General features: G+C 36.7%; 3 protein-coding genes across 3 annotated transcripts in view; 2 read left to right on the top strand and 1 right to left on the bottom strand.

The window, feature by feature from the left end:
• The window catches only part of LOC121423942, a 37,691-nt gene extending 19,402 nt beyond the window's left edge, over positions 1 to 18,289 (bottom strand). The window contains exon 1 of the mRNA XM_041619492.1: positions 17,792 to 18,289. Within this exon, the coding sequence (XP_041475426.1) occupies positions 17,792 to 18,110 (319 nt within the window). The 5' untranslated portion in view covers positions 18,111 to 18,289. The remainder of the gene's footprint in view (positions 1 to 17,791) is intronic.
• LOC121423941 (beta-1,3-galactosyltransferase 5-like) lies at positions 2,320 to 5,801 on the top strand. Its single transcript, XM_041619491.1, has one exon. It carries the CDS (start codon positions 2,556 to 2,558, stop codon positions 3,630 to 3,632), a length of 1,077 nt encoding a protein of 358 aa, XP_041475425.1. The 5' UTR covers positions 2,320 to 2,555; the 3' UTR covers positions 3,633 to 5,801.
• A 2,241-nt stretch (positions 18,290 to 20,530) lies between the features above and the next one.
• Positions 20,531 to 26,253, top strand: part of LOC121424112 (DNA repair and recombination protein RAD54-like) — a 31,433-nt gene continuing 25,710 nt past the window's right edge. The window contains exons 1-4 of the mRNA XM_041619711.1: positions 20,531 to 20,684; positions 23,841 to 23,939; positions 25,290 to 25,454; positions 26,184 to 26,244. Coding sequence (XP_041475645.1) covers positions 20,682 to 20,684; positions 23,841 to 23,939; positions 25,290 to 25,454; positions 26,184 to 26,244 — 328 coding nt within the window. The 5' untranslated portion in view covers positions 20,531 to 20,681. The remainder of the gene's footprint in view (positions 20,685 to 23,840; positions 23,940 to 25,289; positions 25,455 to 26,183; positions 26,245 to 26,253) is intronic.

Genomic DNA, 26,253 nt, shown 5'->3' with positions numbered 1-26,253 from the left:
AGATTAAAGTGAAGTTACACAGTAAAATCGCTGTTCAAAAAAGTCCATAGCGTTGCATGAAAAGTAGTATTCTTACTGTGTAACAAAGGTATGTGAGAAGAAATTTGAAAGTAGAGAACAGGTGGATAGATAGAGGGAGAAAAATGAAGTGAGAAAGAGAATGAGAAAGAGGGGGAGCAAGAAACGGGGCAGGGGGTAAGAGCGGGAAGGAGGAAAGAGGGAGAAATGAAGGATGGATTATACAGTGCGTATCAAAAAAAAGTTTACACTTTGAAAAAGCCCTGGGAATAAAAAAATATACAACATGTGAGTAATTTTTTCACATATAATCTTTGGTTTTGGTCTCATCTATCCAATGAAAATAAAAGTTTTGTCAGAATGTTAAAATTGAGTGAGCATTGTCCATTTCTGTAAAGCTCGCAGAAATCTGTTTGCGCAGAAATGCTCGTTTTCACGCTGCAGGGCGGGGAAAGGGCGAAATCAAACTTATCCTGCGAAAGATTTATCATACATTTCCCTTGCACTTTTAGTTAATTGAACTAAAACGGATACATTCAAGCATTTTGTAACAATTTTGCTACCCAAATTGAAATTTCTAAACTTATTAAGCACCACTTTTACCTTATTTGTGCCAGCTGGATCTGAAGACATAACTGAACCTGAACAAAAGTTTATTTCAGACATCTCCTGCATTTTTTCACTAAATTTTTATCATTGAAAGTGGGTTTACATTTCATTTTCATTTAATACTTGTTTCTCAGAACTTTTCCCAAGCTTAGCAATGATTAACAAAATGTAAATCAAGCTTTAGCCATTCCATGTAAATCACAGCTCATTGTAAGGCAAATATCGTCACGATGGCCTCCGTGTGTAGGGAGTGGGGTGGGGCGAAATGCACTCTTCGAAGTGTTTTGGGCAGGGAAACAAGTCAAACAAGGTAGAAGATATCTTCAAATCAATTTTACTAGCTACATTCCATGTGTTCTTTATGATTAAGGTCTACTTTTATTCACAAAACTATTTCAAAGTTCTGCGCAAATAATTTTTCACTAACTTTTCAAAAGTAAGTGATGCTCACTCAAGCGGAAATATTTTTCGACAGTTATATCGTCATTTGCTTTAATGGACATGTACCAATGTTAAAATGTGGACAAATCTTCAGGATATTACAAATGCATAATTTTACAGGATTTTTTCAAAGTGTAAACTTTTTTTTGATACGCACTGTATAGGAGGATAAAGAGTAGGGTAACAATATAGGAATAGCGAAACGCAGATGTTGCAGCTGTGCGCCTAATTGCAGATTTTCAAGTGTTGATTATTAAATATTAACTAAGAGAATTAAAGATTAACTTAATTGTGTTTTTAGGTCTGATGACAGAATAAATAATTCAAAATATAGTATCTTAAAATGTAATTAGAGCATTCCATTTTTTAAAAGGCAAGAAAATGCTTTCAGAAATGAAAATTCATGTACTACTTGTACTTGGAACTCACATAAGTTATGTAACTCACATAAATATAACTCACATTTATGAGTTTTGTATCCCTGACGAAGACGCGAGGTTTGCGTAGAAAATTTGGATAGTACTTGGAAATAAACTTTGTTAGAGCTGCAATGCATTATATCTTTGTCTCTTTTGTCTCATCTGTATCCGACATGCGGAATGTAATATATATACATGTATAGCTCTGTGGAACCTTGATTTAAGCTACGCCTACCATTGTTCTCTTGATTCATTTCTTTCACAACATATTTAAATACAAGAGTTGCCAACTCTTTTGTACAAATGCAAACAACCTGTGGCAACTCTAGACAATGAACAATAGAAGAAGCGAAAAATGAGAGAATAATAGATGCGTAGCTTCACTCAACCTCCCTCGAACCTGTCATCCATTCTGAATTTGATTCAGAATGGATGACAGCTCTTGGGTGAAGCTACGCATCTATTATTCTCTCATTTTCATTTCTTTCATTGTTAACGGTGTACATATGTATATATATATATATCTACATATATATATATATATACATATATATATATACATATATATATATATATATATATATATATATATATATATATATATATACTGCCGTATACATAAAGGCGTTTATCATTATTATTGTTATCTCAATCTTATCACCCTCAAACAAAGATCAAGTATCACGATGTGAAATTCTGATATGATGGCTGTAATTTTATCTAATATTAATGTTAAACTGTACTTTGTATCTTAAAAGAAATTTAATGAGGAAAAACATAAAATAAAGCTATAAAAGCAAGACGATGTGCAAAATGATATTAAAAACGAATCGTATAGCTGTTACGAAAGAGGGTGAGGTGATTAAAGGAGAAGCGTCGACTTCATCCATTCAGATTGGATTTAAGTAACGAACCGACATTTCAATGCTTTGCTGTGGTGATCGGCAGTCTGACGGCAGATATCGATTTCCTGGATGGTGATGGAGTTGGAGAAGTTAACGTGGTAGACGACTGGCATTAGAATATCACATTGAAATATTGGCAGGTTAACGTTGGCATCTTTTTACCATGCGCTTAAGAATCAGACGTCTTTTTTGCGGACTCGTGGCAGTTACTGCTTCACTTATAATTTTGTATCTAAGGAACTCATCATTTCTAAGTTATTGTGAAAGAGATCCACAACGGACTTACAGCCCTGACATTACAAATCACCAATTACACAATTGCTCGTGTTATATGGGTTACATCGGAAAACATGGAATACCAGGAATACCAACAAGAAACGCCAGTACCTTGAATTATTTTCAAGAACCGATAGACAAACATCACTTCAACTATACCCATAATCCAAAGAAGATGTGTTTTCACAAGAATGGCACTAAAATGGAAGTCTTTCTTGTATTTTTTGTCTTATCAGCACCAAGCAATTTTGAGCAACGTGATGCCATCCGGAGGTCCTTCGGTAAGAGAGATACATGGCCAAGCACTGGCGGTGGGCAAGTCGTGACGGTATTTTTGCTGGCTTTCACCAGCAAACCAGAGCTGCAGGAAAATATCGACACAGAGTCCACTAACCATGGGGACATCGTACAAGAAACCTTTGTTGATTCGTACCTGAACCTGACGCGTAAGACAATCATGGGACTGAAATGGGTCAAGAACCACTGCAGACACGCAAAGTTCGTCATGAAGATTGATGATGACACTTCAGTCATTCAACCACGCCTTCTCACGATCATACGCAATGCAAACCACACTAATTTTACATTGGGGCACATCTTCAAGGAACCGGTTGTGATGCGTGACAAAAAGAACAAATTCTTCTTGTCCAAAGAATACTATCCCGATGATCACTTTCCTCCCTACCCCGTTGGCCATGGGTATGTCATGACAACTGACGTGGTCGAAGCCGCTTTCAACGTCGCTGTCACTATTCCATTATTCCCTTGGGAGGATGTCTTCTTCGGTTTGTGCCTTCGAAAGCTCAATTTAAAGCTACATCATGAAAAAGGTTTTTTCTTCTGGGGTAATTATACTAAACTCCTGACTGGCAATGTGAAAAAGATATCAAACAAATACGTTATAGCAACAGATATCCCTCCAAAGGACATGGTTCGTTTCTACCAAAGATTCGTAAGAGCGTGATGAAAAGTTATAAAGTCATAACATCTTGCGTGAAGTTTTTTTATCTTGTGAATTCGTTGCACCGTCTTGGCATAGAGAATTTATAATCTTTACAAACTCCGATGGTTCTGATAAGAGCACAGATGCCCTATGTCAAGATCTGAGCATGCCACTGCGTTTGTAAAATGAAACCATATATTGGAAAGATCGTTCAAACAGGAGACAATCCCTGGCTTAAACATCCTTACCCACTGAACGCTTACTTCCAAGTATAACCCATGGGAAATGAGTATTTAAAAAACCTAGCTTAAATCTTAGAAGCCAAGTGACCAGAAAACCATTCCAGCTCATCTAACAAAGTTTTTGCACCATGAACTCAGTTTACAATAATTGTGCAACACCTATTATATCTTATCTGACCATTTAGGCCCAGGACAATACTGTCCATAACATGGGTGTCGATTTGTGTTGTGAATATATTGTTCAAGGTGGAATGATCTATTGTATCACCCCCCACTTGAATAGTATGACGTCAAGGATCGACACCAGTGGACTACATAAAAATGTAATGGTGTAAATGGTAATTCCAATATTACCAAGCAAAGAAATAAGCGGTTGTTGTGAAGTAAATCGTATTGCTTCAGAACGTTTAATGATAAATGAACATCCGTTACCCTCAGGTAGTCATTCTTTCCTTGTTGTAGGCTAGTTCCTATATGCATTTTCACTCAGCGACGCACGGATGATTCAAGACCAGAGTAAATGTATTGCCCGACATGACAAAGAGCAACAAAGAGGTCTTTGTCGAATAAAAATAGCAGTTCGGTCTTTGACTCTGGACAAATGACATATTTGCAATTTTGGCGTCAGCACTGAAACAAATTAAAAAGAAAAAATGCTGTTCTGCTTCACAAATTTTCGACAAAGACTTCTTCATTGTACTTTGTCCTTCGATTTGCATTTGAAATTACTTTAATTCTATTTTCAAATCATCCACACGTCGCTGAGAACTCCCTACTTCCCTATTCTACGGAGGAGCATAAGATTGAAAGACAGAGCACTGGCCCCTGTACACCAAAGGTGCAGGTTTGAGACTGCTAATCTTGTTTCCCCGTCATACCCGACAGAAACCAGCACAGCAATCCATTTTTGGACACATCAAACCAGTGCTGGCTAGTGAGAATTGTTTAGCCACTGCCCCTCAAAATACAACGAACAATCTACCAAACTCTATCCCTTGAACGCCAGATTGCCGGCTTGGTTTGAACTTTAATAATTATGTTTTAACGTTTATGTTTCTTACATCGCTACTACTTTGTTCCTCAAATTGTAATGAGCTTTGCATTTTTTTTTTATAAAAGACGCAATATAAATGTGGAAATTATTATCAAGGACCACCGCTACTTTACGGATTTTTTTTAAATGACTATCGAGGTGTACAATCTCCCTCAGTGATCATTCCTCTGATCGTTTAGGTGATCTTTCGGATTTCCATAATTTCTTAACGCTTTAAAATGCATTGATCGTTCAGTGGTACTTTCTTTAAAGGTTTGTCTTTTAGTCGTCCTCCAACAATCTTCACGACATCTTAATGGGTTCTTGTAGGTTTGCGTTGATCTCTCGGAAGCTTCTAAAGATATGCCTCATCTGATCAGAAGTCTTCTGATGCCTTGAGAGGCCATAAGTTTAATAGAGGATCATTCTGTAGGACTACAGAAACTTTGAATTTTGACCAAGATCAAGACAGCTCTGGACAGTCATGATAGTTCTCTCAGAGGTTTCAATCAGCCCCAGTGGGATAGTAATTGATCTTTATTTGAATGTCTCATTAAAATGTGTTTTGTATTCGCCTGTCAAAGTGGGTATCTCACACCGAGGATCCACGAAGCCAAAAGTAATGTTTGTCTGCATCAACGTTAAATTTTGCTCAGTCTAATCTGACAAACCTTTCTTTTGGTTTCACCGAACAAACATGGTTGACTTAATCTACGTGGTTAAAATGATTACAGTACAACTGTAATTATCTTATGTTCAAACCAAAAACATGTTTTATAAATATTCTTGAATGACATTCTTGGACGAATATACTCTAAATACAAATACGATTTATTGTTTAGTTATGTGACATCACAAGTGGCTTTTTGTAAATATATGAGGTGACTTAGCCTTGGCCAATAAATGTCTGAACACCGATCTAAATTTGTTATTTTCCTTATTCTACCTGCGTTGTTCATTGATTCTGTACGCTTCGATAGTAATACCTTTTAGAGGTATAAAAATGACAGCCTTATTACCGTTAATTGCCTAACCGTGGACATCAACTTATTCATAATCATAGTCACGTATCAATCGTTGTCTGATGGGCTAATGGATTCAACTCGTATTTGTCATAGTGTGTTAGATATAGGGATAAAATCCATTCAAATTAAGAATTTGGAAAGACTTGAATAACGAATGGCATCCGAATCGTTTTGACGAATGGAGTCAACATTGCATCTATACTTTTTTATATACACCATGACTTGAGAATTATCCATCTTTTTGTAATAATCAGAGACTCTGCAGATGCAGATAGGGAACGCGAGGGACATTGTCAGAGGTAATTCTATTCATTTTAAAAATCCAAGATGGAAAGCAATGAGTCGTTTCGTTACCATGGATACTGTGAGAGATATAATATTGCTACCGTCGAAATATTGATTTATTCAACTTGGCTCATGATGGGAATTTCAGTAGTTCTTAACTCGTTTATCATCATTTTGATGAGAAACAGCAATGTATTCAACGAAATAGATTCTATCCTTTATCAGACCTTGGCAGTGGAGGATATTCTTTTCTTCATTTCGGGTCTTCTGAATCAATATTTTGTGATGGCGGATTATCAAAACTGTATACTGACAGGAAGTAGTTCCTTTGATCGGTCTGGAACTTCACTCGTTGTAGCAGCAACCGTCTTGTACAAGATCTTCTGTACTCTCATGACGATCAATTTATGTCGCTATGTGCTCATCATCAGACCATTGCAATATTTCCGTTACATAACGAAAAGAAAGGTTGTGGTCATTCAGGTGATTGCCGCAATTGTTTCGGTGTTATACAATTGCGGGTTGATGAATACCTTGATCCTCCTTGAATTCAACCCTCGCGTCCTGGTCCTCTTCGTTATCCCCTTGATTACAGGGTTTACTGTGCTCTTCGTAACGAGTATTCATACCATGTTCATATCTTTAGAACAATCTCGCAGAATCAATGCTGTCCGCAACCAGATGGCAGTTGAACAGCGCCCTCTCAACAGTTTCAAAGGCATCCGCACCATGCTCTTGATCACCTTCTCCTATTCGATTGCATGGATACCGTGGGGTCTAACCATTCTAGAAGCTGGTGGGTACTTACGGCTCTCGCCCGGGTTTCGTGTACTGACTGGCTTCACGACATTACTCAATTCCTGTTGGAACGCGATCTTGTATTACGTCACCAATCTGCAGTTCAGACTAGAAACTATCAAACTGCTAAGTCGAATTAAATCAAGGTTCCTGGAGCGTTGTAACTAAGAATGTTTTTGGTAATGTATTTTTCTTATTTTACAACATGAACCATTTTGAAAAAAACAATTTCCTGATATTTCAAATTCAGATATAATTCTAAAGAACAAGTCCAACCCCCAAAAATAGTTGATTTGAGTAAAAAGAGAAAAATCCAACAAGCATAACACTGAAAATTTGATCAAAATCGGATGTAAAATAAGAAAGTTATGACATTTTAAAGTTTCGCTAAATTTCACAAAACAGTTATATGCACATTCTGGTCGGTATGCAAATGAGACTGATGACGTCATCCAGTCACTATTTCTTTTGTATTTTATTCTATAAAATATGGAATATTCTTACTTTCTCCTCATTGTCATGACTGTTAAACACAATTTTATTCCTCCTTGATCATGTGAAATTAGCATTATTTAATACTATATGGTTCAGTAAAGTTGGTCCTTATTGTAAAATCTGTAAATAATGAAATATTGTATAATTCAAACAATAAGAAATAAAATAAATAGTGAGTGAGGGACATCATCGACTGTCTCATTTGCATGCCACTGAGTTGTGCATATTATTGTTTTATGAAAAATAAGCGAAAATTAAAAATGCCATAACTTTCTGATTTTACATCCGATTTTGATGAAATTTTCAGCGTTATAGTTTGTTTTTTTCTCTATTTAATTGAACCAACATTTTTCTGGGGTGGACTTGACCTTTAGATTATTCAATTTCAAGTTTTTTTTGCAGGAGTTTCTGTATTTATTGTGAAATCAAAATAGATTTAAAATACATAAACATAATCGTAGTATGACACTAAAGTACATTGCAATGTGACAAAATTTTGACATGAATACAAGTTAAGGATAAGAGAAAGTAGTGAAAAACAAATGCAGTGACAAACTATAAAGGCAAAATAAATGCTCGAGTATAATAGCAGCCAACTTGAAAAAAAAAATATATCTCTTACCGTGGAATACATAGACGATTCGTCATCATTGTATAAAGTCAAAGTCAATATTTAATATATATATATATATATATATATATATATAATATATATGTGTGTGTGTGTATATATTTTGATTATTTTCTACCATTGTTATTACATTATTCGGTCATTAGCTGAGAATTTAGAAGGTGTTTTATTATGTCACTTCAGTGACGCACGCACGCATCGATATCATAATTTGATATTCACTTAAAATAGAGTTGGCTATATATACAGGTTTATTCAAAAGATTTAAACTTCCGACATATTAACTGTAAAGACATACACAGCAAAAACTGTGGTGTTAACCGGTGTACATAGAGGACCACATCAGTTATTTTACACCGGCATTAAATTGGTGGTGTTAGTTTTACACCTACAGTTGTTAATACAACACCTTGTGTTGTTACATTACACTCTTTGGTGTTATTTTTAATCTCTAGGGTGTAAGTTTAACACCTCAGGGTGTGGTCTTCTATCAATACCAATTGGTGTCAGTTTTAACACCGCAGTTTTACAGTGTAGGTAAAAGTTATTGAATGTATCAACGTTATCGATTTTCATCTCTTAATACGTCTCTCAATTACAGTCTCCATGTTAGCCCACAATAGGATCCCAATGAAATCTATTTTTCCCCTTTCGTCAAGAAATGCATGCATGTCTACAAAACATATTCCGTCACCAGTTGTATGATTTACATTGATCATATTCGCCGTGCCTGTAATACATTGGAAGGGATTTGTTTGTAGGGCTATACTCTGATTGCTTATATCATTAACTTGACAGCTTTGTCACTGATTGAACAGTTTGCTCTACTCTCGATAGCTGTTCATTTTAACCTTATTTCAGCCGGATATTACAGTGTGGGCGAACAGGAATAACAATTATGGCATTCATTTTAATTTTCTCTGATATATATTTAACTTCCATTATTGGTTGTTAAAAGAATAATTTTCATTATGACAAAAAGTATGTATAATGATATCTGTAATACAGCAACCGAAATACACTGTTGGTCATAAAGGTGGAATATTTTTTTTTCACCAAATTTTCACAGCTTAATTATTACAACATGATTTATGGCGTTTATGGTGCATGATAACCACTTTACTTTATTATTCTGCCTTTTACACACGTTTGACAGTGATATTTTACAAGTTTATGTCCTAAGCGATGGATGTCATGAGCATAGAACAACAATGACGACAATAGACAGTAAATTAAAGGATCATGAGGTATTTAATTTCAATCTCTCAGTTTTCCAGATGACTTCTTTTTTTGTGATTTTATGGACAAATTTGCATCAAACTTGAGTCATTGTTCTTACTCAGTCACTAGTATCGGATATGTCCACCCCTGGCACGAACCAGCGAATGCAGACGTCGTGGCATGCTGTCCACTAGCTTGTTGATGACGTCAACAGACATAGCATCCCATTCTTCCCTCAGAGCTTCTGCCAACTCCTGCAGATTTTGAGGAATGACCTCTCTGTCGTTGATGGCTCGGCCTAGGGCATCCCATGCATGCTCTATGGGGTTCATATCCGGCGAATAAGCTGGCCATGGCAACTGTACGACGCCCTCTGCCTCCAGGAATTCCCTTACTGCAGCGGCCCTGTGCGGTCTGGCGTTGCCATCCTGCAGTCAGAAATTGTGCCCATACACTCGTCTTGCATATGGAAGACAGTGGAACTCCAAGATATCCCTGTAGGCGGCGGCGTTGACGTTTCCGTCCGGAACCAAGAGTGGCGTTTTCCTTCCATAATGGATGCCGGCCCATATCATCACTGAGCCGCCTCCGCCTGAACTCGTCTAGTGGATACATTCATCGCGAAGGTTTTCCCCGGCTAATCGACGAACTCGTTGTCTGCCATCCTTTTGGTCAAGGATGAACCGGCTCTCGTCCGTGAAGACCTCATGTTGCCAATGATCTGGATGAAGCCTTCTGTGCTCCCTAGCCCAAAGAAGACGAGCTACTCTGTGGCGAACAGTCAGGCGTGGACATTTGGTCAACCATCGTGCTCGGTAACCATGTTGGAGCAATCTGCGATGAACGGTTGACCGGGAAACGTTGATCCCATGATATCTCCTCCACAAACGACGAAGACGGCTCGTGGGCAATTTCCGGTTTCTGCGGCCGAAAATCAACAGTTGGCGATCATCTCTTCTTGTGGTCAATCTGGGACGTCCTGGAGATTTCCGTGGCCGCACATTCCCCGCCTCACGTTGACGTTTCAGAATCTTAGAGACTACACTCTGTGATATCCCTAGGACTTCTGCGATCTGCTTGTAGCCCTCCTGTCGCAGTGCTACCACTCTCTCGCGTGCTGCTGTTGTCGTTGGACCAGGCATAGTCCAGGGAACGTCTCTACCGATTTTTTTATTTCAAACGGTACAAAGAACTCGAAAAAATTCAACCTTCTTCTACACAGTGCTAAATCAGGGAAATGGACAGAATATCATATGCATAGGCTTTTATAGTCTACAACAAAGAATTTATTACGTAATCCAAATTTCTCATGTTATAATGTCACCTGTGAAATGGGGAAACATTATGTAATCACTCAATTACCACTTTGTCTACGCGTAGCCTTTCGAATACCAACAAAACGGTCGATTTTTATTCAAAAATATTTTATTCCACCTTTATGACCAACAGTGTAGTATTAAGTATTTCTCAGCTTTTTTTCAAAGTCCGTTCTTGAAGAGGTTGTGCGGGAAAAATATATATATCAAGATTGCAGAGAGGGTATTTTATTTTTTTTTGTGGAATATCTTCTCATAAAATTTTATCGAATTGTTTTTGGTTAAGAAGGGAACGCTTGATCCAGAAACCTGTCTGTCGTAGGAAGATGTTTGAAAAATGTTCAAGAGGTTTACTGTGGTTAGAATCTAATACTTTGTGGCAGTCGGATGGTTTGCGGTAAATCCGAATGAGTTCGATTATCCCTCCATAATCATCAAAGTCACTTTTTTATTGCGAAACGCATGTATCAGAAATGAATTCTTAAAAAGTACAGATCATTTACATTTTGGCATCAAATTGTGTTTTCCCCTCCAGTAGGAGCTACTCTAGCTGTCACATGATGAATCACTCGTCACCGTACAATGTAACTGATGAACTATAGGTTTAAAATCCACATCTTCATTGGTTGGATCTCTCCGATTAGAAATTCCACTGTAAATCAAATCACCGGTATTCTTATGCATGCTTATTTCCTGTGCTTTCGAACTCGTTTTTCATTTACATCATAACGTTGCGAATCGTTCAACGAAATCGATTTCATTCTTTATCAAGCACTGGCAGTGGAAGACATCCTATATTTCTTTCTCGCCTTTCTTCAACTACACGTGAAGTTTTTTCGGCTGACACGCTCCATCTAAATCCGACGGCAATGGCGGTCATCTTGTATCCCATCCTTGGAACGCTGCTAACCGTGAACCTTTGTCATTATCTCGTCTTCGTCAAGCCCTTAAGGTATCGTAATTGGGTGACATAGGAACAAGATCATCGTAGTTCAAGTTATGGTTTTCCTCTCTTCGAATACTTATATCTTTGGAATGGTCTTCAGTTTCTCTTCGACCATGTCTACTATCGTTCATGATTATCAACAATATCCCAGTCATACTCGGATTCGCCCTTGTGCTTTTGACCAGTGTCCAGATTCTTAAGGCATCAACCAAACATGTCAGAAAAATAAATGCCATTCAGAAGCGAATTGTCTGAAACCATCCTGACAACAAAGCTCCAGAGAACAACGATCAAGGAAGACGACATGTCAGTATTTAAGGCATACGGACGGTCTTGGTCATTGCAGTTTCGTATTGCGTCGCGTGGATGCCATGTATCTTGAGTATTCTACATTCATGAGGTAAATTTATCTTTCACCTTGGCTTCACATTAAAGGTCAAGTCCACCTAAGAAAATTAATCCTACGCTTGATTTTCGCGATATATCGTAACAATGTAGCCAATGCAATCGATCGTTAAAAAGTTTTACAATATATGCTAAGCTATGTATTACAGACCCCAGGGGAAAGAATCATCAAAGTTATGTTTTGGGTGTCAAGAGGCAAGGTGACCGCGAAAACCAACGGCGACACTCGATTAGTGACGACACTATACATGTGTAGTGTATGTTTCAGATGATTCTAAAAGTGTATTGGGTCTAGACTGAAAAAGCGAGAAAGCGAAAGGAGATGAAGTGGAGGGGACAAGTTGTATGTTAACATATTCGTATTTAGCATGCTCTACTTAGGTACCCGTCATTTATGATCCTTAAAGCTTTCTACAGGACTGGTGTTCCTTTTCTATTCAGTTTAATCTAAGTAACATTTTGTTATGGTTATGTATTTAATTTATTTTCTTAGTATACATGTATATACCTGAGCTGTTAATAGTATAAATGTACATAATAGTCCAGGATAGGCCCCATAGGAACTTGACCAAACCTTGTTTTTTTATATATACAATATTTTTTGATGGTTTCTTGTCAATTCGAGGGTGCTGATTACGAATCTGGATGATGCCACTCGTGTAACTTTGAGCATTTTCCGCAAATTGGCAAAATCCAATATGGCCGCCAAAATATGCAAATTACCCATGAAAATCCTTAAATTGTCCACACATTGGCTATGAAATGCATAAAATCGTGTGGCAGGAGTAAAATACTCTCTGAAAAAATATTTTTTGACAAAACGTTTATTTTCCTGATATTCAAAATGGCCGCCATAGACCATTGTATACTCTATTATATACAATATGAATAGGGAAAACAAATTTTCACAAAAACTAGCATAAACCGCAAAAAATCGCGATGTATGAAGGAAGTAATATATGCAAATCATCATTACTAACGAGATATATTATGTCATATATGGGGACATATATGACATATAATATTATGTCATATATGGGGACATTGCTGTATTTTGATATTTAAAATAGCCGCCACTGGCCCAAGAGTATTATGTATAATGCAATGGCCGGGGCCAAAAAATGACAAGAGTGAGCACTAAAATGCATATTATTAAGATAAACGAGTGGAATACTGACTAAAAACATCATTGCCATTAATATGCCATTTATGTCATTGTGATAAATGCTGTATTTTGACATTCAAAATGGCCGCCATAAGCCTATATCTATCATGTACAATGCGAATGGAGAAACTGATTTTCACAAGAGTGAGAATCATAAAATGCATATAACTGTGATATACGAGTAAAAATATTGTCTTAAACATGATTTCTAACTAAATACATCACATATTGCTCGTGGAGGTAATAAATGCTGTACTTTGAAATAAAAAATAGCTGCCATAGGTCCTAACGTATTGTGTACATTGTAACATGGGACATATAATTTTGTCAGAATTTGGCTTTGCTTGATTCTAAATATTGCATATGATTGTGAATTGTGAAAGGGTGAAATATTGCCTAACCATGGTTTCTTACGAGATATATCATACATGTGTAATTAAGTTGATAAATGCTGCATTTTTAAATTGAAAATGGCCACCATGAGCCCTTATCGTATAATACAGTATACAATTTGAGTGGAGACAAATAATGTTCACAAAAGGGGCATATGGCAGCCATTTTGAATGTTGAAATACAGTATTTATCACCTAAATTACATAAGGTATGATATATTTTGTTATAAATCGTGTTTTCAGACAATATTTCACTCATACATCACCATTTGTTCAAGCAAAAACAAATTCTGTTGAAATAATTTGTTCCCATTCACATTGTGCATAATACCATAAGGGTCTGTAGCGGCCATTTTGACTTTCCAAAAACAGCATTTATCACCTAACTGGCAGAATAAATGATATATCTTAATAGAAATTATGCTTTCAGACAATATTTTACTCATATATCACTATTATGGTGCTCACTCTTGTGAATATTGGTTTCCCACTTTTCATTGTACATAATACTGTTAATGTCTATGGCGGCCATTTTGAAAGTCAAAATACAGTATTTAACACAAACTTGAAACCTGAATGATATATTTCGTTAGAAAATATGTTTTTAGAAAGTATCCCATCAATTTATCACATATAATATGCATTTTAGTGCTCTCTCTTGTGATTTCTTTGCTTCTCTTTCTCATTGTGCATAATACTTTTAGGGCCTCTTTCAGCCATTTTGAATATCAAAATAAAACATTCATCACTTACATGGCATATTAATAATATATTTCGTTAATAATTATGTTTTTAGTCAGTATTCTACTCGTTTAATCTCAATAATATGAATTTTATGATCACTCTTTGAATTGTTTGGCCCCCATTGCCATTGTACGCAATACTGTTTGGGCGAGTGGCGGCTATTTTAGATATCAAAATACAGAAATGTTCCCATATATGACATAATATATTATATATCTCGTTAGTAATGATGATTTGCATATATTACTTCGTTCGTACATCTCGATTTTTTGCAGTTTAGTGCTCATTTTTGTGAAAATTAGTTTACTCTATTCATATTGTACATAATACAATATACAAGGGCCTTTGGCGGCCATTTTGAATATCAGGAAAATAAATATTTTGTCAAAAATTATTTTTTCAGAGAGTATTTCACTCCTGCCACACAATTTCATGCATTTCGTAGCCAATGTGTGAACAATTTTAGGATTTTCATGGGTAATTTGCATATTTTGGCGGCCATATTGGATTTTGCCAATTTGCGGAAAATGCTCAAGGTTACACGAGTGGCATCATTCAGATTCGTAATCAGCACCTTCGAATTGACAAGAAATCATCATAAAATATTGTATATATGAAAAAACAAGGTTATGCCTCTTCTATCCTGGACTATAATTATTTTGATGTTTTTTTAATGAAGTATAAACAAACTGAAATCATCTTTGTTGTAAACATGAGAATAAACGTTGTAGTGTAGTTACGTTTATGTTTTCTCTTGTCCTTTCTTTCTAATATCCTTGTTGTTTCAAGGAAAATTTTATTTTGTAACTAAGAATAAAACTAAAAATCATATATACCATGCTTTTCAAGTAGATACCTCCACTTTCTATTTTTCTTTACTAATTTTAAGTATATGTACATACAAAAAATACATGCTACAGTGTGTATTTTTGTAATTATGTATTATAGTTTATGTTGATATTGTAAATACATGTAAATGTCTGTGTAATGTGGAATCTGAAGACATCAAGTCGAATCGCATGAAAGGCGTTAGCTCTCAAGCAAAGCTAGGAAACTCATTTGTTAAAAAAAACATTGCTGTTGGTGACAATGCATGCATTAAGATGTCAAAGAAACTTCTGTGAAGGTATTCTCCCTATTGGAAAGAACACAGTGTCTCACAGTTTGTACCATAGTGTGTTCACAGTCAGTGAACACACTGTGAAATCACCTACACACTATTGAATTTGAGTTTTCAACAGTTTAAATCACACAGCAGGCCTTGTGAACACACTGTGAACAATCACACTGTCGAGGTGTCACAGTGTCATGAGCATTTTAACAGTGTGAATAATACTTTCACAAAGTCCACACTGTGATCACACTGTGATCACACTGTAATCACACTGTATGACACTGTGTTCTTTCCAGCAGGGCTATTTAATATGTTCGTTTATTTAGAATTCTGAACCAATCAATTTATTTACATATATACTTAATCATTCAAATATCGATTTATCTTTTTATTTTGTACTAGTTATTGAATTTGTGTACACTCTATATAGATTCAAAGGGGAGACAATATTTTTATCGAAGCTGATGTATCCCTGTCAGAAATATAATACAGTCGCAACACTGTGTCTGGCAACGCTGTTTTATACACTATGTTGCACATGTTCATTCCACTGCGATTAACCGGACAGGTTTTCACTCTGTGCATGAGTATACAGTGTGCCAACACTGTGACTTAACATAGGTGACTTAATAGAAAATACAGTTTCATCACACTTGTTTCACTCTATGGTTAAGTCACTATGTGTAATTATTCACAGTAATGACACACTATGTAGGCCTACCACAGTGTGAAAACATGTTCCTTATTTGTGGCAGTGGATGGCTAAGTGGATGTGACACAGTGTGGTACATAGTATTGATACACGTTGGAGGGTGTGGTGGCCGAGTGGTCTAAGGTGCCTGGGTGACAAAAGTTCGGGGTGCCGGCGGCGATCACCGGCTACGGCATCTATGTGTGTTTCCCCGTGAGCAATACATTACATTTACTCGACAGTGCTCCCCAGTGCTATTTATCCTACATTCCAATAAATGGAAATGCTATATGCATTTTTGGAAACTTTGTGTGTATTACATGTATATATTTTTATTGACTTCCTGTGTTTTCTTTCTGGCAGGGGCCGCACGCCTTGGATTTATTATGTTATCCCAAATAAGCCAGTTCGTACTTTCTTTCTGCGCATGATCAAAAGATTCTACGCATGATCAGTGGAAGGTCATTTGTACTAAAGTGACATGGTGGTTTAAAATCTAATGAGATAAGCACCAACTTTGATGTCTTGATTATTCATATATTCTTTTGAATAGTGGTATCCATTTACATCCACAAAAAACAACAATGCGTCCACGAACGACTGGTATTTCACAGTTTGCCGAGTACATTGTGCAACATGCTATGATATGCATTCAAAGTAGGAATGCAACAAATACCTTCATAAAGCGTTCATTGGTGTGCTATTCTAGTCACCTGGTCTATTCAATTTCTTCATCCTGCTATGTAAGGCAAGCTTACGTAATATCTTGCTTTGAAATCTGCCTATCATAATGAAAGAAATGAAAGGTCATTTGAACAAAGTTGTCCATGAAGTAACTACGAACTGGTCTATTGATCGTTATTTATGATTATGGTGCGTAAATCATTATTCTTATCATTATCAACAAAGACAATCGGATGCCACTTTCTATTTTAATTTTTGAGGGAAATTGTATTCTTGATTTCATTTTCAATGAAAAACAAATGAGGCCATTTACTTTTTATTCCTCAAAATATGGAAGTATTTCGTTTATTGCATGTGTATAAATAATATATGCAAAATAGGCCTTTACACTGTGATGACATTGTGTTGAAAAATGAAACAGAAAGGCAATTTTCTTCACAGTGTGGTCACTGTGTGGAACTATGTGAAAACATTGTACCGTACAAATGCAGCCACAGTAGATACCTTCTACACAGCGTGTTTTTTTTATAATCTTCACTGCGTGGGCGATGTGTGAACACACTATGATAGATGAATTTCACAGTTCCTAGTTTCGAAAGTCAGTTGATTATTAGCAAACAGTGTGAATCGTTTCACTGTGTAGCAACTATCATACACCCATCACACCGTACCCATGTATTGTTTTCCCTGTGTTTTCAAAGTTGACTCACTGTGTGTTGGTTATTTCCTGTTTGGAGGAGTCCACATAAATAGACATATATACATGTATATATTCAATAAAAACAAATTTAACCTTAAATGACAAGTGTGGATTTTATGTGGGGTGTGAGTGCGAAGATGTATATGTGATTATATTGTTATTGCTGTTGTTATCATATACATGTATATATATGATAATTATATAAAGCCGGAATTAAAGCTTGGAAAAATGATATATATATATATATATTTATTTATTTATATATATACATGTATATATTTACATTCACTCACCTGGTACTAGTCCAACCTCATTTGGCCAAAACAACCCTCCGTCCAACACATCTGTATTCAATCGTCTCACATCGCCTTCTTCCACCAACTGTTTTTCTATATCACGTACAATATAGTTTGAATCTAGAGTATTAGGGATTGCTGTAAAGGTGCTTATACTAAGATCATATCCACCGACTCCTCCTGGCCGGGGCTCTATCGCAGTAAACGCTGGGTTCCGTATAAGAAACCATCCCAAATCTCTAACTTCCCAGGCCCAGGACTGCTGAGCAGAAAAAAATAAGCCTAGTATAAATACCAGATTTGATGAAACGGTCATTTTTAGATCGAATTTCTCCTTTCCTTAGAGCAAAATTCAGGAGTGTTCATCAAACTTGCAAATGTTCTGAGCTCGTAATCTCAACGCCCGACTGACCATTACTACTTTAGAATTTCTTGTCCGTTTGTTTAAGTTTACGTTTCGGTCTACAATATCAGTAGAGCTCTCAAGAGTTGTTAATTAATTGGTTATGAATTAATAGTAATCAGTTGTGTGGGTTCTGCTGACCCCGTTAATCTTGGCAGGTATATTAAAGGTCGGATTCGTATGCAATTGAGGACGAGTTCGAGAATATTACGAATGACATTCTTGAACTGATTGTTAAGAGATCAAAGTCTTGGTCGCCGAAAGACTGCATGTCGCTACGTGATTATCATGTTTGCGTCAATGTCATACAGACTGTTTTTATAGTAATCACCTAACAAGTGCCCCTGCCCCCCTCGGTTCCGTCGCCCCTGCATGCAATCTTCCAGTTCTTTCAATGCCCGATCAGGTCAACTTCCGTATTTAGCGTTCTGTTCCCTTCTGCAAGTGCAGCTTAAAATTGAATAATCATTTTCAAAATGTATTTATTTCCCCCGTATATAATAGCTCTTTTTTTCATAGTGAAATTTTTCTTCCGTGTGTCACTTTTGTATATGCCCATGATATTTACTACTGATCAATGCCCCTTCTCTTTTCTCGTTTGTTCGAAATTTTAAGTATGTTAATTATAATAATAGTATCTTTTCCTTTCTTTTCTCTAGGGGCATGTGGAATCGGGGGAGGAGGGGAGGGGGCAGGGTGATACTCCAAAAAATTCCATAGGGAAAAAGTATTTTGTTTTGAAAGAAATGTGCCCTTTGTATATAAGATAATACTTTAAAAAATATACGCGTCTTCGTCCTCAACTTCACTCCGCTACCCCTGATCTGGACAAGGATGTGCATGACTATTTTGTGAAATTAACCGAATCTTTATAACGTCATATGGCTGACTTTTTTCTTATTTTACATCATATCTTGATGACAAATCAGCTTGCATACCCCAACAATACCCCTACGGAGGATTTAAAAGCTGAGTAGTTTATTGTGTATAAAGACCAAGAAATATATAGAGCGTATTATGCTGATAAAATTAACGTGAAATCTACGTTACCAATTTCTCAATTGAAATCAAACGCAAAACATGACATACTTATCCCTTGAATAACAAATAGCATTTTCCCAACTCTCGTGACTTTATTGGCATAATGTATAGTGCCTCAACTTGTCTTAACATCTCACAGGTTATGGATTATTGTTCTTGTGTATAGAGTATATACACTGACAAGTCAGAAAGCTTTAACAGTTTACAATGTAGTGGTGTATTTCTCACTGTAATAACGTAGCCGAATGTGGATTATAAAAATGGTAACGTAGGTTTCATGATATCCGGAGACATAATTATTTTCAAGCGGTGTATTTTTTTGAACAACGGTTAGTTAAAAAATTTGGTATATTTCATGGAACATTTAGCTGTTTTTATAAAGCTATGATAAGTTTCTTCTCTGTGCTTATAAATTCAAATAAAGATGAAAAAACATGAAAAATTATTACTGGCGACACGCACTTTTTAGCCTGTAGCCCAAATTCAGCCCTCCCCCATCGCTTTAGGCACCCTATTGCTTAAATTTTGCCTTTGAAATTAAATTAACTTTTGTTTACATGTCCCTTGGCATCACATTAAAACACAAAAGCATTCAGGAAAAAACTTTGTTTCTCCAAAAGATGAGCAAGAACACTGGAGACATGATTTTTGACCAATTGTGCCGAAATAGTCGTTTTGGGCCTGTTGCATAAAAGATCTCTGAAAGACCATTGAGAGATCTAGGACTACTCTAAGACGAGAAATATCCATCAGTCTTTCAGAGTTCTTGAGGGGTCTTTCTTAGCCATTCCACAGATATGACAAATTTCAGTGATCTTGAAGACCGCTGTAAGACCCCACCAAATTTCGGTGGTTTCTTTCAATAGTCTCCGTTCAGTGGAATGTGGGCCTAAACAAAATAAGCTATTAAAAAAAATCGTCATTTCATATCGTCTACCTTTCAGTGTTTCCATTTTGAAGGAAATTACCCGAATTCTGGGAAATCCGGATCATTTTCAAGTAATTGTGGGGTAATGAAAAAAATCCAGGTAATTCCGGGTAATCCGAAAATTTCAATTAAACAACATACGTACCGGTATATAGCTCAAAATTTTCCGCTCGCGCTCTGCGCTCGCATTTTGTAATTTTGTTCCTATTTTTAAAGAGAGCGTGAACAAACAAAAAAAAAGAAAAAAAACCCCACCAAATGATAAATTCTCTGATTTTGGTCAATTTGACCAAATTTAGGCTCGCTGTATTATTGCCCGATGGTCGTGAGCAATATTTGTTTTAGATCTGTGGAAACACTGAGCTTTCCATAGGCCGCTGCGCGCGCTCCGTTCGAATTTTGACTGAACCTACGCCTTCGAAACGCTTCAAAAAAGTTTATTAAACTGGAATTAGTGACGTTAAATGATGAAAATGGTATTTTCAGCTGTTCTAAAGAATTAGAGAAGTGACAAGATGGTAAGTTCTCCATATTATGATAAATATATTAAAAAGTCGTGAGTTGTAAAGTTAGAGTCTAGAGACGCTGGACGGTGTCAGCGAGACCAGCAGGCAGCAAGGCCAAGGGTCAGGCGCCGAGCAGCCGGGGGCAACGCGCTTTGTGCTGCACGGAGCCGCGGATCCAGGGAGAAACAGGGGCCCCGTTTCTCAACACATGGACAAGTTAGTCATATCTTTACCTAGACCAAAAGCTTCGGTCTCTGTTATGTTGGTTGTTCAGCTGAACTCCGTTGGCTTCACTCACCAAATACAGAGACCGAAGTTCTAGCGCGATCTGTATCTGGTCGGGGGTCCTATTAAATTTAAAGCTACGCACCACTCATCGCACATGCAGTTTTTAATGGCAAATGCGCACTCTGTGTGTGGAACTGTGACTGCAGTGTGACGAACGATTCCTTTTCAATTTTTTTCTACATGGGCTGCAGTAAATCTCTAAATGCAGAGAAAACCCACAATTGTTTGGAATTTTGGAGTTACATTCGATTTAATTTATATTATCCTATCATAATTTGAGCAAATTTTAAAATTGAGGCACAGGAAATACAATTTTTTTGCATGATAAATCGAGTGCGTAGCTTAATTTAGGACCCCTTCTACATCGGGCGGCGAATTCAAGAGGTGTTCGGAAAACACGACTTCGTATTAGTGAGTTTTGTGATATTTTCTTTTTGGTTAAGGATCTTTAGAATATTTGCCACAAATTAGTAAAACTAAAAGATGATTTGTTCAAATATAAAAATTGGCATATTTTACATCGCTTGTAAACTAAATTTAAAGCTACGCACCACTCATCGCACATGCAGTTTTTAATGGCAAATGCGCACTCTGTGTGTGGAACTGTGACTGCAGTGTGACGAACGATTCCTTTTCAATTTTTTTCTACATGGGCTGTAGTAGATCTCTTAATGCAGAGAAAACCCACAATTGTTTGGAATTTTGGAGTTACATTCGATTTAATTTTATATTATCCTATCATAATTTGAGCAAATTTAAAAAATCGAGGCACAGGAAATACAATTTTTTTGCATGATAAATCGAGTGCGTAGCTTAGTTTAGGACCCCTTCTACATCGGGCGGCGAATTCAAGAGGTGTTCGGAAAACACGACTTCGTATTAGTGAGTTTTGTGATATTTTCTTTTTGGTTAAGGATCTTTAGAATATTTGCCACAAATTAGTTAAACTAAAAGATGATTTGTTCAAATATAAAAATTGGCATATTTTACATCGCTTGTAAACAAAGTGCGTAGCTTTAGGTCCCCCCATCATACAGGGGACTCAATGGCCTTACATTTATGTAGCCTACTAGATTAAACCAGTAGAGGCGCTGGTCCAAAAATTGGGATTGTCCCAGAAAACAAGGATATCCTCATAAACCAAGACAAATCATGTCTTGATAAATTGAGACTGTCCTTGTTTATGGGGACGTTTTTTTTTCACTTCCCCCTACGGGACAAAGACAGCAATTACGGAAATTGAGAGTGCTAAAAATAGATTCAGTGACCTCAATTCCCCCCAGTTCACCGTCTATTTTTCATGACTTACCGTCTTCCAATAATCTTGTTATGAAACCTGATATGTTTACATTGACTAGCACACTTGATTGGTGTCGGCACTTGACAGGTGAATGAACATTCCTAGATTTCTTGTGTGAAGAAATCCTTATAAACTGAGACAGTCCCTGTAAACTGGGACGATCCCAATTTTCTGACCAGCGCCTCTACTGTAAACGGGGAAGTGAATTTGCGTGACAGCCGAGGTACATGTAAGTCACTGTTTTTGTTCCTTTTAACTTGATTTTTCTCCGTTTTTTTGCAATTAATGCCAAGAGGGAATATTAATTTGCATTTTGGTCGCAATAATTGTCAATTTTTTATTCATTAAAGACAAAAATTGAAGAGCCCCGACGCGACGGGGGGATTTTGCATTATGGTGGCTGCACGATAGCGAGCCGTCTGTGTACGATGAGAAATAAAAAAAAAAATGTTAAAAAACTCCTCGAAACAGACAGCTGTCTAATCTTTACCCACCTACCACTAGCCAGGAGGCTTCTAGAGAGTAAAAATCATTTACTAGCGTAAGGTTACTCTCAACGAAGCCAGGTCTTCCTTCCTAATCCTATTCATTTGCGTGTAGCCAGGGCCTACCACCAAAAAACCTGAAACTTTCGTCCCCAAGATTTCTATGATGGGGTTCCAAACTTCGCGCACTTTTCAAAAATATTCATCAGGCTTTATTTAAAAAAAAAATATAATTTATACAAAACCAATTCAAGAAATAGTAACTACATTGACGGCAAGATCGTAAACTATAAAATCATGGACGAAAATGTAAAGAGATCTAGGTCAAGGGGTTTCGCTGGTATCGCGATCTAAAAATTCTATTCCGATCGGCCATTGTGGGCTGTGCTGGAAAACCGTTCAGAAAAAGCTTGACCTAACTTCATGCACCAAAGCTTTTGTGGAGATTTAAACAAAAACTCAAGCTTTAAAACTGACATATTTATATCAGATTGATGGCAAAATGCTATCGAATTGGTTAGTACCACATTTAACTCACATTTTTGATGATTTCTGCTTGCAAAATGGTGATATCGTGATGCTTGTTGAGAATATCAAATTTCTTCAAAAGGAGTGCTAGCGGTGACAAATTTGCCGATCTTTTGCCAATATTTTCATGAATACTGAATTCCTAAAGAAACTTTCACCAAAGGGTAATTTTAGGTCGCTTTTCACGTTGATGATGTCAGATTTTAAGGATATTGGCTAGTTTGTGAGATAATGACCGTCCGCGAAGTATGGACACGTGCGAAATTTGGACTTGCTGCCATACTTTCTTTCTAAAAGATCTAGCCCTAAATCATGTACATGGGATACAACTTCATTTCCGACACTTCTACACTAGGCATTTTTTCTTTTAAACAAGAATTCATAAAAAAAAGTAAGAAAAATATTATGAAAAGACGGAAGAGCCTTGCCCGATGTTTATGCCGCCATCTTGTTTCCTATTGTTCTTCCCCAACGTTACGGATGCTCTACCAACTGAGCCAACACACCGGTTAATAAGACCACATGCTGACTGCATATTAACTGATAATAATTATCTTTTTTTTTCAGTTGAGACGACTTGCTCCTAGTCAGATTGCATTGGGGACCGGTGCTAAGAGAAAAGATGCAGAGGATGGTGAATCAACAAGGGATGTCAGATCACTTCAGGTAAATAAGAAATGAAGCCTTTGGTTGGTTCACCATTTTAAATAACGGAATATTGTTTTTGATTCGGGTTAGATTTAGGGCACATTTGATTGCATATCTATGCCTATCATATTTGCAGTTATGATAAACATTTCAAGTGGAAATTTTAGCACATTTGACACTATTACCATGTTATCAGGCTGTGATCACAAATTTTGAAGACTGATATTTAAATTCAAGAAGTCATGACATGAATGCTAATACATTTCACACATAGGCTAGCAAACACAGGTCCTAGGTGTTAATGACAATGTACTGTAAACTCATAATGATAGTGATGAAATGATGTTGATGAGAATAAAGGAATTGAGTGAGGATGGTAAAAATATATTGTCTCCAGACTCCAAAAAATTAAATTGTTCTGCACATTCTTGTCTGTGAGCCTACTCACGCTTTGAAAGCTTTCTGAAACTAATATAATTCATAACCCTTCAATATTGATTATTTCTAAACATGTATGATAGGGTGTCCAAACATTTCACTAATATTTATCAGGCTAAAATTCGTTCACAAAATATTCAAATTTTATACAAAACCAATTCAAATAATAGCTACCAAATTGACGGCAAGATCGTAAACCATCAAGTTATTAACGAAAAATACTGATTTTTTAGGTGGAAGAATACTGAAATTGTAAAATAAGACTTGGCAGCTCTGAAATAAACAACAATTGAATTTGCAAGGTATTATATCTCATTGCAAAATGATAAAATAGTTACATGTATTTTACTGAGACACACAAAAAGTGGTTCACAGCATACAGTCTTTATAAAATACCGTAGCTTTTCATGGGGCACCAGAGCATTTTTTTTAAAATAATAATAATCCGCTTTTACATAGCGCTTAATACATCGGAACGATGCGTCTAAGCGCTTTACAGATATATTATAAGCCTGTTTACCGGATTCAATCAGTCATTCCCGCACATAATGTGTGCACATCCACCACTCCCTGCAGAGTATTCCAGTCAGTCGCCGTTGAAGCGTACACAGTATACTGGACAAGCTACAATGACTTTCACAACCTACCGGGTACCCAATAGCACCTTGGTCGAGAGTGGCAAAGTGTGGATTAATGCCTTGCCATAAGGATGCCAGACCGTGGTGGGATTCGAACACACGACCCTCTGTTTACAAGGTGAGAGTCAGAACCACTCCACCACGGCTCCTCCACATCTCAGTGGATATCAGGAGTAGTGTTATACAGCCTGAGCTTTGTTTCTTAATTGATGTAATTTAAAACAAATTTGTATTATTCACATAACACTACAATGCTCCTGATTGCTTGCAAATATCCTCTCTGCTTTTTCAGATTTCTAGAAGCAAGAAGGCACGTCATAGCGAGTCGGGAGGGCCGCAACGTACGAGCCACCTGAAGGAACTTCCTCCTGGCATGTGCAGGTTTCGGCAACCTCTCTCAGTAAAGACATCGTCGGTACAGGATGGTGGTGACAGATCGAGCAGGATGAGTGATCATGTAGGTAGAAGTATCCTCTTTTGTTTTCTTTCATTCACTAGATTTCAGACCATTGATGTGTCCATATTATACTTTTGATGAATTTGAAAATCACCATGGAGGTGTAAGTTGCCATACAAGAGGGCGACAGGGTTTATGTGTTTCATGTCACACTTTTTTTATATCATCCGGACACTGTCCAATATGATTTTTGAGCTTTTGTGTAGACGGCTAGTTGACTGGGAAATATAACTTTGGCCGGGAAATATGACAACTTTTATTTATTTTATTCACGTTTTATTCCAACAGGGTAGCCCTTTCAGTTAGCAAACTCTTTTTCAAAGGGGCCCTGCAGCACAATAAAGAAACTACACAAAATTGATATCACAACATATGCATGAAATATGAAGTAGAAAATAGAATGAAAATGATACATTCAATAACAAATGTACAATATGAAAAAGAGCTTTAAAAGAAAAAAGAAGAACTTTTGAAGACATGGTTGATAAAACTTTGAATTGTAGTCATCCATAATCCCTAATTTGCAGGGATCATGAATGTTTGTGAAGGACAGGAATGTCAAACAAAATTACAATATCCATCATTTGCAATTTTAGCAGCAAACATGCACAAAATATGCGCTTGAAGTTTGGAAGCTTTGCAAATTGTTCGTAGGAGCCGTTTTTCGTTCACTAGTAGTTAGGACATAGTATGCAATTTAATGAGAGTTCACTCATTTAATATTTACAGGAAGCCTTGATCAAGAAGATTTTGTCAAAGCCGTTCAAAGTACCAATATTAAACTACAAAGGTAAGCATG

The sequence above is a fragment of the Lytechinus variegatus genome, chromosome 11 (assembly GCF_018143015.1).
Source record: "Lytechinus variegatus isolate NC3 chromosome 11, Lvar_3.0, whole genome shotgun sequence".
Taxonomy (NCBI): Eukaryota; Metazoa; Echinodermata; class Echinoidea; order Temnopleuroida; family Toxopneustidae; genus Lytechinus; species Lytechinus variegatus.
The sequence above is the reverse complement of the archived record's forward strand: the minus strand, read 5'-3'. Positions and strand labels throughout refer to the sequence as shown.